The 13,955-nt window shown below is 40.6% G+C and overlaps 1 protein-coding gene across 7 annotated transcripts in view; it reads left to right on the top strand.

Moving 5' to 3' along the window:
* LOC148012691 (S-adenosyl-L-methionine-dependent methyltransferases superfamily protein) overlaps window positions 1-13,955 on the top strand; it is a 67,193-nt gene that overhangs the window by 20,139 nt on the left and 33,099 nt on the right. For 4 of the 7 annotated variants that reach the window (XM_087669817.1, XM_087669816.1, XM_087669819.1 and 1 more), the window contains exons 4-5: window positions 12,715-12,775; window positions 12,872-12,987. In XM_087669817.1, coding sequence (XP_087525943.1) covers window positions 12,715-12,775; window positions 12,872-12,987 — 177 coding nt within the window. Of the gene's footprint in view, window positions 1-12,714; window positions 12,776-12,871; window positions 12,988-13,130; window positions 13,486-13,955 lie in introns of all 7 variants that reach the window. The other 3 variants (XR_015689170.1, XR_015689171.1, XM_087669820.1) reach the window with 3 other exon arrangements.

Genomic DNA, 13,955 nt, shown 5'->3' with positions numbered 1-13,955 from the left:
TGACAGTGAACCATAAAATCGAGCTCTAATCTCAGCTCAAAACAATTTTGGAGCATAGAAGAACCATGTGGCATCATCCAAATCCGTGAATATATCAACCCAAGTAGCCGGGAGCACCCCGTACGCAATAAGCATAACCTGGCAAATCATTAAATAGCTTCAGCCCTGAAGTTTCCAGCAGCATATAACCTCTGTAAATTGAGCAAATCAGTGCTCAATTCAAGTTCAAATCCATAGGCAAACCATAGGCATACATTCCCGCATGTATAAGCACCAACCGGGCATAAAATGTCAAGACCAAGCATAAAATTGAAGTAACAGGTAGATGCCCTGTTTTGGACAGATTTGGGACTGTTCAAAACAATCAATGGTTGAGCTAAATTAGCTCCAAATGCGTCTCACATAAGAGGCATAACATTCACAAGTGATCCGGTATCAATAGACATTAGTAGAAGTATCACATAAGCCATAGGCATACAAATACATGCTGTCTCAGACCTGAAATCTGTTGCAGAATATTTTGTCATCAGAATTTGGCAAATCCGACATCACCCTTGTGTCCGGAGCGTGCCAAAACCCCAACTTAGACTCTTACCTTGCGTGAATCAGATTTCGAATGCCTGAGATATGACAAAAAGAGTGATTGTTGAGCTATTTTTGCAAACAGACGCAAATAAAATGTGAGCATGCTGCTGTATTTGAGGGGCCAAATCAGGGTGGGTAGGGGATAAGCAAGAGCCCAATGAAGGCCTACAATAGGCCTACACAAGCCTAGGACAAGTCCAAGCAAGAGGTGAAGAGAACAAGCTTCAATGATGGAAGCTATGGCTGCCTCTTCATAAAACCCTGCTGTTCATGTCAAAGAATGTCTGAGAACTGAGTGAGAAGCAAGCTCTCATACCTCGTGTAGATGCCAGGGAATGTTGGGAAGTTCTCGCGAAGGACCTGCTTTGATACCAATTGAAATGGATGCAGGAGATGCGGGAGAGAAGAGCACACACAATGTAGGTGCTGTCAACAATGTTATGATAGCCTTATTGTACTTTCATTTATATATGAATAAAGAATATGGGTGGTCACTGTATATGGGCAGGCCCAAGGGCCTTTTACCCCAACACAGCCAATGTCTTCGGCCAATCACCCTTGAAGTAATGGACAAATAGAGACAGTGAATCAAGTTTTGAAACAATATTTTCAATGTACAATGAATTTACATCAAGATAATTAGGTGGATTTACTTTTCTTGGTTGAACTTGCGTATAATAATGCTAATTAACTTGAGCTAGGCAAACTCCATTCTTTGCCAACTATGGAAAATATTCTACAATAGACATTTATATGAGTCACCCAGTAAAGAATCCAATAGTTATGAATCTAGTTTAACACTTGTCAAAGATTCATAAGGATTTAGAGTCGCATATTCAACAAGCCTAGGAAAGATATGGAGACAATGTTGATCAACAATAGATGTTTTTGAGCTAAAATGCATTAGTCTAACTTAAACAACTCTAAAACATGCTTAATTAATGAGGAAAACCTCTTATTTTAAAAAGAAACGCGATCCTATAGAGTCACTGTGTTCCACATGTTAAACCCTAATTTGGGTGTCCCAAACTTTCTATAATATGCATGTAGCCTACCACTCTTCCTTAATCTCGTATTTGTAGGTTTTAGGAGCTGTATCTTTGTTGCCCATACCTTTTTCGCGGAGGACATTGCGATTAGAGCTTTTAGCAGCCTCTTGCTACTATATGGTGCTTGATTCCAGCCTTCCTCACATGTTTGTAGTTGTCGCTAGGCTCCATGAGCTATTGCCTACAATTGGGTAATGCCATCTACGGTTGGTTGCTGCTGTCATTAGTTGCTAGTTGTTGCCATGATTTTCTCTTTTCTCTAAATGTCGCATTTTGGATTTTTGGTTGCCACCCTAACATTCTCTCACCATTGTCTGTTGTGCCTAACAATTGTTGTGTAGATTTTTACTCTCCTCAGGTACTTGTGTTTTTAATCTTTCTTTTCCCTGTATTGCCGTCTCTATCAGATCCAATCTTCCTTGGCTATGTTTGTTGGTGTTTGATACTCGGAGGCTGCCTTTGTTGCGATTTAGGATTTGTTTGGAGTACGACACACTCTATAGCTCATAACCTCTGTCTTAATCCCAGAGATACGAGAGTTTGAGGTTCGGTATTTATTGCATAGTGTGTTTGCTACATGAGCATTGTATATTCATTATTCATTGTGTTCACTGTCTCTGTGTTACCTAACCCTAACTTTGATTGTCTTTTGAGTATCAGTTTGTGCTTTGTCGTAGGATTGGTTTTGTGCCTTTTGCGTTTAGAGCATTTCTTCACCTACTATCAGAGCTAGGTTCTATTTGAGAAACCTTGGCCTTTGATCATCAAGCTCATTCGCTAAAGCAAGAACAACAGAAGGGTTAAATGACTTCAAACACATTCACAACATTGCTCCAATTTCTACAGCTAAACATGGATATAAACAATCAGGAGTGGGTCTCCCAGCTTGCTACTGCTTGATCTGACATCAGCAGAGAATTGTTGGACTACCATGGAGTCTACAGACCATATCAAATTTTTGCGGTTGAGAATGATCTCATCCTTATGCATAGGGCTCAGCTGGAGATTGAAGGTAAGCTAAAGTTTTCTCCTTTAGATTTAGTGCACAAAACTCACGATCTGCAGGACCTTCGGATCTTCACTACGGACCGGCCATCTACAAGTGGAACTTGACTCAGATTACACATCACTTCCTCAGTACGTTTTTCCTCTAATGCTAGGTATGAACCCTATTATTTCAGATTCTATGCCAACTAATTCTATATTTTTTGTTGGATTGAAAGATACTTATCAAGAAGGGACTCTTCAAAACAAGCTTTGGTTTGTGAGTAATGAGGAGGATATGTATTTCTTTATGAACTGAAAACTAGGTAAAAAGCTAAAAGAAGAACTTGTAAATATTCCTACCTTTCCTTTTTCTTCAAATGATTTTATTTCTCATGGTCAATATGGAGTAGGTGCATCTTTATCTAATGCATTTAATGAACAAAAGGAACCTACGATGTTTCCCACAACATCCATCACAAATCTCTTTGGGTTCCCTTCCATCCCTTTCTCATCTTCCGCTTTACCCTCCTTTTCGCTTTCTTAAGTGGACCGTATTATCCACCACACATGACACCGGGGGGTTCTACATATTTAGGCACAACCTTTAGGATCTCTACACATTTAGGCGTAGCCTTTAGGATCTCTACATACCTGTTTCTAGGTGTACCTGTGACGGAGGCTCGACCTACACACACACATTCGGGCTATCCCTACAGATATTTTGACCAAGGTGGTCAACCGGCCAGTTCTCCAATAATTTCTACCATGGATTGGCTTGGATACACCCTTCTCTACTTCTTTAGATTGACAAGAAGAGGGTGCTTTTCTCGTACTTTTCCCTCCAGTTTGAGAGGAAGAAGTTTTCTTCTCTTGATAGTGAGAGTGATGATGTTTATAACTTTTTAGTTTCAGACATTTATTTATTATGTCTTGTATATTATGGATATTTGTAACTTTATCCACATTGTCAGAATGACATGATTGTAAAAGGGTGCTTGGGTAAGTGTACAGTTTCCCTGCGAGGGCACTATCCAAATGGCACCGTTGCATTGTATTCTACATGAGCATAACTATTTGCATCCTCCTTTGCATTACCCCATGCATCGGCATTTTGTTCATGTAAATATGCATATGTGCGCATTTATCCCTTTTCAGTCACCCTTAGAGTGGTAGACTTTGGATTCACCATAATCGTGGCATTGCATGTGATTGTCTTCGAAGGCAATCTTTCCCTATGCTTGCATGTTGGCTTTACTTATCTTGCTTGCCTACCTGTCTTCCCTCTCTCTTCATATATTCTCCATATGATTGATGCATACACACACACACACACACGTAGGTATCCCTTAATACTTATCCCAGTAGTGTGTGGGATTGTTTTGCTTGTTGTATAAAGGTCATGGGGCAATCTATTTTTTTTTTCTCGTACTTTGGGGCATAGTGACTCAATGGGACGAAAATTGATTTGAAACCATTACTTAATACTAGATCTTTTGAAAAAATCACATTAAGATTTCTCAAACAAAATAAAAAAATAAAAAAATCAAAAGTTCATTGCTTATTTTATCCACATTTGCAAGACTTGGTAGGCTCTTGGTCAGCCAATGCACACCCTTGGTCCGATGCCTTGGCCTTTCTAGGGTGTTCACTTGGGCTCCCGTGGTAAGATAACCATTGCTCTAGGTAGCTGACGTGCACCATTTATTTGAAGCCCTAGTTGCTTTGGGATGGGACGCCTTGGGGTAAAAGAAAATATATATCAAGGGTTTATTTCTCATGGCTCAGTTTTGGGCCTGAGAGTGTTAGAAGTGGAGTAGTAATGGAAGCGTAAAGATACGTTGTAATAAACTGTTGAAGCACAAGACAAAAGAGATTGGGAAAGAAAGAACACTGGAAAACACAATATAGATGAGAACTCAGATGTATGCTCGGGAAATGGAATCCATATATCCAATACGAGACAGTTGCATACAACAGTGAGTCACTGGCTGTGTGGGCACTGGCACTAGCTCCTCTCTTCATGGAGTCTCCACACGTGAGGTGGCAGATGAGTGACTAAGTGAGGAGTCATTGTTTGAATATATAGAACAAAAAATATGTCTTTAATATGATCAGGTCGGCTAGCATTTAATGCTGGTCAGCCAGCATTAAATTCTAAATGTGACCATAAAAAATACCCAAAATATCCTAAATAATGTGCTTAGCCTTTGCATGTATAGGCTCACACATGAATTGACGTATCTGCTAATAGGGAGGGGGTGTCGAGCTAAAAATGCATTAGCTTGACTTAAATAGCCCAAAACACGCTTAATTAATGAAAAAAACCTCTTATTTAAAAACGAAATGTGATCCTAGAGAGTTATTGTGTCCCATATGTAAAACCCTCATTTGGGTGTCCCAAACTTTCTATAAATATGCATGCAGCCCACCACTCTCCCTTAATCTCGTTTTTGTAAGTTTCAGGAGCTGTATCTTTGTTGCTCACATCCCATTCACGGAGGACATCTTGGTCAAAGCTTCCACTAGCCACTTGCTACCATTTGGTACCAGATTTCAGCCTTCCTCATGTGTTTGTAGATGTCGCCAAGTTGCAAGAGCTGTCACCTAGAGTTGGATGCTATCGCCATTAGCTAGTAGCTGTCGCCATGATCTTCTCTCTCCTCTGAATGTTGCATTTTGGGTTTCAAGTTGCTGTCTTGATATTCTCTCACCACTATTTGCTACGTTTGCACATAACAGCTGTCGTGCAGATTTTCTCTCTACTCAAGTACCTGTGTTTTTAGTCTTTTTCTCTCTTGTACTGCCGTTTGCATCAGATCGAGCCTTCCTTGATTGCGTTTGCTAGTGTTCGACTCTTGGAGGCTACCTTTGCTGCAATTCGGGGTCCGTTCAGAGTACAACACACTCCACAGTGCATAACCTTTGCCTTCATCTCAGAGATACGAGAGTTTGAGGTTTAGTATTCATTGCATAGTGTTTGCTGCATGAGCACTATATATTCATTATTCATTCACTTTATTATTCATTGTGTTCATTGTCTTTGTTTCGCCAACCCTAACCCTAACTGTGTTTTGAGTTTATTAGTCTGTGCTTTATTATACGATTGGTTTTGTGTTTTTTGCATTTAGAGTATTTCTTTTGAGATGCATTATCCAACTTATAATATCGGAGATTGAGTTTGGGCTTTATGGCAAGATTATGTTATTCAAGCCCTTTCCAAACTAGATTATCAAAGATTTCGGTTGTTCAAGATCATTGGCCAAATGAATCGAGTCACTTATCGTCCCCTAGTTATCATGATCCATGAGAATTCACCTATTCCATGTCTCAATTGTGGAGCCTTGCCATACATTCTCAATAAGAGGGAAAACTTACAACCACCACCATATGTTAAAATCGAAGGTCACCCAAAGCATGAAGTCCAAGCTATCTTTGATTCTAGAATCTTTTGTGGAAGACTTGAATATCTTGTTCATTGAAAGGGCTATGATACTAGTGTTACTTTTATTGTGTAGTTGTTGGGAAATAAGTGTGAGGGATGACCGTTCGGGGGACCTTGGGCGCCTGAACGGGGTCAAGGGGAGCCTAGGAAGTAAGTGAGTTTAAAAATAGTATAACTCACCTAAAGTTGACGGCTGGCAGGGGAGTCACGATTTTGGGTGGAGAGTAGAGAGGATCTCTTCGTGCTCGTTTCCCTAGAGTTGAGTGGATATCATCCGCAGAAGACAAAAGGAATAGTCCCATATGTAATATTGGTATCAGAGCCACTTTGACTACATCCGATGTTGGCGACGATTGCAATTGAGCCACGTTCTGCGTCATCGTGCCCTGTCTTCAGTCGCTACGGCCACCTTCTGCATCATCGTGTCCTGTCTTCAGTCGCCATCGTGTCCCGTCTTCAGTCGTTGCAGCCACGTGATCAGGTCCTGTTGTCAGTCGCTGTGGCTATATTTTGCATCAACACGGGCCACATTAATTATCACTCTGGCCACGGCCTTGTTCCCATGCGACCTGGTTGTGGTGTTTAATTACACCCTTACCCAGCACACCCTTACCCAACGCTCCTGCCAATAGGTTTTGTTTCCACGCAACCTGCATACAACCACTATAGATTGGAGAAAAGTCGCATTGTTCCTCATGTGCTTTCTACCACTGAACTATAAAGGCCATCGACATCTATCCTACCTTTGTAATCAGGGAAGTACCCCATCTTTGTTTGCAAATTTCTTATATTTTCTTTTCAATTCCAATGTATAGATGGGAAATGTATAGATGGGGGAAAAAGGGAGAGAGGGGGCAACGGGAGCCTCTAGTTCCGGGGACCACCCTATGGTGGATCCCCATGAAACTGAAATGCAAGAAGAACACTGGGAATAATTTTTTGCTACACGAGAACAATTTGATGATTTAACTGCTTGTGTGCAAGCACAGGGGTTCAAATGGAGCTGCTAACTCAAGCACTCATCGAAATAAAATCTCAATTAGCCTTATTACTAGAAAGGGATAAAGGTAAGGTAGAGACCTCAAATATTCCATCTTCATCGAAAGACCTAGATGCGACCATGCGAGACCCTAGGGAATCCCACCAAAAGCTGAGGGATAACCCAATGTTAAAAGATATGAAACCCCCTCAGTTTCATGGGGAGGAAAAATATAGAAATAAATATACTATCTTTAACTTCCTCCAAAAATGGGAGGATTTGCACAAACTTAAGAATACTCCACCACATCTCCAAGCGTTGGAGGCCAGTCTAACCTTGGGGCCAAAAGCATATAAATGGTGGAGAACTTTAAAGGAGGCAAATAAAATACCTGAAACTTGGGCTCAATTTGAATCGGTCTTTTTGAAAGAATTCCTTCCTGAAAATGAAATGGAAAGAAATTGGGAAGATTGGGATTTTGTCAGACAAAAGGGAAGACCTTTGTTGACATATCTCGAGGAGTATTGTGAGATAATCCTCAAATTGGAAGGAATAGATGAATTTCAAAAGACGAGGATTCATAAGGGGACTGGATAAGGCCTGTAAAAAGGGATTGAAAAGGAGTTCACCCAAGAAGCTCGAAGTGGCAATTGAATTTGCATTAATCAATGAAGATAATATGCGTCCAGGTGCACTCACTAGTCTCCCTGATACGGAGCCCAAAACTAAGGAATTTGAGACCTCAAAATTTGTTTGGGAAATCCAAAAGGAAAATGCCGTTCCTTAAGGGTAAGAAACAACCCTTTGAAAAGAAACAATATGTAAGGCCGAAGTTAAGTCAAGATGACTTTGATAAGGCCAAAAAAGAAAGGCTGTGTTTCAATTGCCTATCCCCTAACCATGCTGCTTGGAATTGCCCTCAAAGAAAGAAGGGAAAAGATAAAGGAAAGGATAAGGACAAGGGCAAGGGAAAAGAGAAACAAATCCATGTAATGCAGACCTTGGAATTAAAGAGACATGAAAAGTAAAAATCTTTAGAGGTCTTGCACAAGGATGTACAACATAGGTGTTGTATGACAACTTCTATGTGGCAACCTACCTTCGGGCCACATGAATTAGTTAGAGTGTATGGATTGATAGATGGGGAGCAGTTTAGAGGCATGATTGATGACTCTGCCACCCACAATTTCATAAGTTATGCACTTGTCAAAAAGTTGAAACTTCCCCAACAAAAGAGTGAACAGCAATGCATTGTTCGTATGATAAGTGAAACATGGTACGAAGAAGTCGAAAAAAAAAAAAAGGATTACCTTGATAAAGGGTTTATACAACCCAACAATTCACCTTGGGCTTCGCCAATTTTATTAGTGAAGAAAAAAGATGGTTCTATGCGACTTTGTGTTGATTACAGAGCGCTTAATAAAATAACGGTGAAGAATAAATTTCCTATGCCCAGAATGGAAGATCTTTTTGATCAATTATAAGTGGCAAAATTCTTCACAAAGATTGATTTAAGATCAGGCTATCACCAAGTAAGAATTAAGGTCCAGGATATTCCTAAGATGGCATTTCGTACTAGATACGAGCATTATGATTTTTTGGTGATGCCTTTTGGTCTCACTAATGCACCAGTTACTTTTATGAAGCTGATGAATAGTGTATTACGGCCCTATCTAGGACACTTTGTAGTAGTCTTCTTGGATGATATCTTGATTTTTAATAAATCAAGAGAAGAACATTTGGAACACTTACGGTCAGTATTCCAATTGTTAAGAACCCGTTCCCTTTATGCGAAGAAAACTAAATGTGATTTTTTTGCACAAGAGGTCAAATATTTGGGGCATATTATCTCGAAAGAGGGAATCAAGATGGATCCAGAAAGAGTAAGGGCAATTATTAAATGGCCATCTCCAAGGAACCTGGAAGAGTTGCAGATCTTCCTAGATTTATTTGGATTTTATCGTAGATTCATTTGAGATTATGCCAAGCTAGCTGTTCCAATGATGAACCAACTTAAAGGAAAAGGAAAGAGCTTTAATTGGGGAACAGACCAAAACGAAAGTTTTAAAAAACTTAAGGTAGCTATTGCTACAGCTCCAGTACTGTTAATTGTGGATCCCAATAAACCATTCGTGGTTGAAGCTGATGCCAATGATAGGGCAGTAGGCACGGTCTTATTACAAGAAGGTCAATCGGTTGCTTTTGAAAGCAAGAAAGTAGACCGTGCAAAACGGAATTATTCTGTTTGTGAGAGGGAGCTGTATGCAATAGTGCATGCAATGAAGAAATGGAGGCACTATCTGTACGGTGCCAAACTTTTGATCTTGTCGGATCATGAAAGCATTAAGTGGCTTAATGACCAACCGGATCTACAAGGGCGTAAAGCCAGATGGGCCAAACTTCTCCAAGAGTTTGACTATGAGATAAGATATAGAAAAGGAAAGTATAATATAGTGGCTGATGCACTCAGCAGAATGCCCATCATAAATGAATTGAGTTTTACTCAGTTCACTTCCGATTTGCTTGAATCCTTAAAAGGGAAATGCCAGGTCGATTTGGCATATTCCAACATATGGGAAGCAATAGAAAATGGGGATCCAAATGGAAGAGCCTCCACTGAAGAAGGAACATCTAAGGATGTTCAACAAGGAAATGGAGCATCAGGGGTTGCTCAAATGGGATTCAAGTGGAAGAATTTTACCATTGATAATGGTTATTTACTCTACAAGGGTAGGGTATGTGTCCCCGAAAGATGAAGAAATAAGGCGTCAGTTACTCTTTGAGTGTCATGATACCCCTAATGCGGGACATCCAAGAGTTAATAAGACTTATAGTCTTATTAAAAGGCAATTCTATTGGCCTGGAATGAATAAGGACGTCCTTGACTATGTGGTCAAATGTAATAAATGCCAGGTTAATAAAGCTAAAAGATTAAAAATGGGAGGACTTCTCCATCCATTAGAGATTCCTTTTAGAAAATGGGAGAGTATCTCCATGGACTTTATTGTCGCATTACCCAGAACACAGAGGGGGCACGACTTTGTGGTGTGATTGTGGATAGGTTAACCAAAATGGCTAGGTTTATTCCAACTTTAACTGATGTTAAAGCACCAAAATTGGCTAGATTGTTCACAGAGAACATATACCGATTGTATGGCCTTCCAGCAAATATAGTTTCTGATCAGGATAGAAAATTTGATAGTCAATTTTGGCGTGATGTATTTAAAAAGTTAGATACTAAACTTAGCATGAGCACGGCGGAGCGCCCACAAATTGATGGGCAAACTGAAAGGGTTAACCAAATCCTTGAAGTTATGTTGAGAGCATATGTAAGTAAAAGGCAAACTAATTGGGAAGAGCATTTATTGATAGTAGAGTTTGCATATAATAGTGCCAAGCACTCTTCCACTGGATATAGTCCATTTATGCTAATGTATGGGTTTCAGCCCAGAGCTCCTCATGCAGTAGGACTGCATAAGGAAAAGGTTCAAGCAGCCAATGATTTTTTGGAGGATATGAATAGTATGTTAAAATTTGCTCAAGAAAATATTAAGAAAGCTCAAAATTGAGCTAGAGCTTATGCAGATCCTTATCGAAGAGACATCTCCTTTGAGGAAGGAGAATTGGTCTATCTTAAGGTGCCTGAACAAACTAAAACCATGAAAACGGGACGATGCCCAAAGCTTTCACCCAGGTATTGTGGTCCTTTCACTATACTTAAGAGGGTGGGGAAACAGGCTTACAAGCTCCAACTACCTATTGGTAGTAAAACACATCCAGTTTTCCATGTAACCAAGCTAAAAAAGAAACTGGGTGATGTGGATAATCTAATCTTAAATGATAACATTGAGGAGCTATTAGGTGACCAATCTATTCCACATGAACCAGAAAGAATTTTAAATGTTCGTAATAGACGAATAAGGAATACTATTTATCAAGAATATCTGGTGAAATGGAAAGATTGTTCAGAAGAAAGCTCAACATGGGAGCGAGTAAGTACTTTAGGGAAAAGGTTTCCCAATTTACAGTTGGACCTTCCAAGTATCGTTTCGAGGACAAAACCGATTCTTAAGGGGGAGGAAATGTTACATTTATTGTGTAACTTGTTGGGAAACAAGCGCGAGGGATGACCGTCCAGGGGCATTGGGTGCCCGAACGGGGTCAAGGGGAGCCTAGGAAGTAAGTGAGTTTAAAAATAGTATAACTCACTTGAAGTTGACGGCTGGCGGGGGAGTCACGATTTCGTTTTGGCCAGCAACTTCCTAGGTGTGGCTGGGTGGAAAGTAGAGAGGATCTCTTCGTGCTCGTTTCCCTAGAGCTGAGTGGGTATCACCCGTAGAAGACAAAAAGAACAGTCCCGTATGTAATAACTAGTGAGCGAACATGGGAACTAGCCTTCTATCTTTGCCAAGCACTTGTTGAAGTAAAGGAGTTTCATCAATGACATCCATTGAAGCCAAGAGCCTTATCAAGAAACCTCATCGCTACTTGTGGAACTTGTTGCTAAAGGAGGATGTAATGTCATTGACATCAAGAAACCTAGTATCTTCTAGAAAAGTCTAGAAGATTCTCTTTTCAAGGACACTTGCAATGTTTACATAAGCATTGCTTATGTCATGCCTTATTTGAGTGATACTTGTGTCATCATCTAGAAGCTTCCCCTTAAACTCCTCAACTTTAGTATAAATAAGGGTCTGGGGTTACAAGCCCTTTAGTCTTGCCAAGACTAGTTGTTAGGCTCCTGCGAGGTAACTCTTCTCTAGTTCCAGTCCAAGCCATGTATCTCTGGTTCTTGTCTTATCTTTGATCTAGTCTTGTATCAAGAAATATATTGTTGTACTTCATCCTTTTGAAATAAATAAATAAGTTTTTCTTCTCTTCAAGTTATTCCCTTGCAAGTTACGAGGGTGACAATTCTTGTCCTCTCCAAGTTCTTGTTGTCCTCATAACAGTTCTGTGGCCTTGGATCAGGGGTTTCCATTGTACATGCTTGAGGTGTATTCTTGTGCCAAAATCTTGTGAGTGAGAGACTTTTGAGGAAGGCCCTTGCAAAAAGGGAGCAGCAAGGAGGGTTGGCCTTGAGGGGTGAGTGATTGGAGGAGAGTGGGGAGAAGGTATAGGAGAAAGAGCAAGGTAGTGGAAGGGGAGGTGACCAGGTGGGGGGAGTAGCAGAGATCAGGGTGGTGAGGCGAAAGAGGGGGCTGATAGAGGAAATTGTATGTGGCAAAGCTAAGGTGGCATGCAGCACAGCAGAATATGAGAGGGAGGGGAGTTGAGGACTCTGTGAGGCGAAGAAGGCATGAGGGAGGCGGAGGCACAAGGGGTTTAGGCTGCAGATGACATTGGGCAGCTCAGGTGGCAGGAACTTTAGTCAGTTCGTCACTGCTCTCCAAATGTGATAAGGAACTTGGATGTTTTGAAAATACATCGATATTTTGGGAATTTCACAAAAATTTGAGGTTGTTTGGGCCGGTTTGGAAACTTCAAAAGTATGTGGGTTGTTTTGGTGATATAAGAAAAAATAAGACCATTTTCCTGTAATGAACTCTGAACTAACATTCAAATGTGATCATGTTCTGGCATAAACAAACTTTTATATGGTGGAATGAAATATTATGTTATTGTTTTTGTTATGATGAATAACCGAACAAGTGGACTGTCTTTTGCAACAGGATTATGGCCAGCAGAAGAGGTGCTGACATATTTTTGCATTTCCAACACTTCCCTTTTCAGGTGCAAAGTGAAAATGTCTGTTTTGTTGTAGGTAGAGCTTCATCTTGGGTAAGTAATTTTACTGGATATGACTCAGAGTAACAATTTGATTTTCAGATCCAAACGTGTTTTAGAACTTGGCTCAGGATATGGACTAGCTGGACTAGCAGTTGCTGCATGCACTGATGCAGCCGAGGTGGTGATCACAGATGGAAATCCGCAAGTAATAGAGTGTATCCTTGATGCACAAAAATTTTCTTGATTTCTATTTTTGTGCTTTTTATCTTGTAAGGCTAAGGTGTTATGCTATCCTTTATTATTAGGTTAGCGAATATTCTTCTCACGTACCCTTTTTACCAATTGTGTTTTCTCTAAGCCTGTGGACAGCTTGGAATGTCTTTGCTGATGTGGAGGTAGACAATGGACTACAAAAAGAGGCAGAGGAAGGGCAGCACTGGATCAAAGGGCTATAAGGAGAGGACAATGCTTAGTTCTAGGATATTGAGGAAGACTCTTTCTGGGAGTCAGCTGGTTGTGAGGGGATGCATTGATTGCAGGATGAGATCAAGTTCTTCAAGGAATCAAGTATAAGTAAGAAGGTCAATGATATCACTTAATGCCCTAAATGGTGACAAAAGGGAAAATCCTTGAGGAGCCATCAATCAAACGGGCTGATAGTAGTGACCTGTTACCCATCATCCAAGTTTGGGCAGCCAGAAGGACAGTGACAGGTAAAATTCTGTTCTTGGGTCCTAGATCCATGGTTGTGACATTGTCAACAGAGTCTTTCAGGGAGGATGTTGGCTGTAAATTCTGTGATGGCAGCAAAATCTGAGCTTGTGATGAGTAAGTCATCAACGTACAGTAGGATATAGCTGACCCCCTTTGCAGTAGATTGAACATATAAGTTCAGGTCATAAGGGGTAGAATGGTATATGTGAGTCTGTAAGAACTCATCCATCCTATGAAACTAAGACCGCGGCGCTTGCTTCAGCCTATAAAGAGCTTTCTACAAGCGGAATACCTTATCCTGCGAGTTCCCAGAAGGAAAGCCCGGTGGTTGCTCCACATAGACTTCCTCCTCGAGATAACCATTTAGGAAGGCACTCTTGACATCCATATGATGTATCGGCCAACCGTAGTGAGCGGCTAGTGCGAGAAGCAACCGTAAAGATGTCAACCGCACAGTAGGGGCAAAGGT

The sequence above is a fragment of the Lygodium microphyllum genome, chromosome 27 (genome assembly GCF_053477565.2).
Source record: "Lygodium microphyllum isolate KBCC chromosome 27, Lygodium_microphyllum_v1.1.10, whole genome shotgun sequence".
In the NCBI taxonomy this organism is placed as follows: domain Eukaryota; kingdom Viridiplantae; phylum Streptophyta; class Polypodiopsida; order Schizaeales; family Lygodiaceae; genus Lygodium; species Lygodium microphyllum.
The sequence above is the reverse complement of the archived record's forward strand: the minus strand, read 5'-3'. Positions and strand labels throughout refer to the sequence as shown.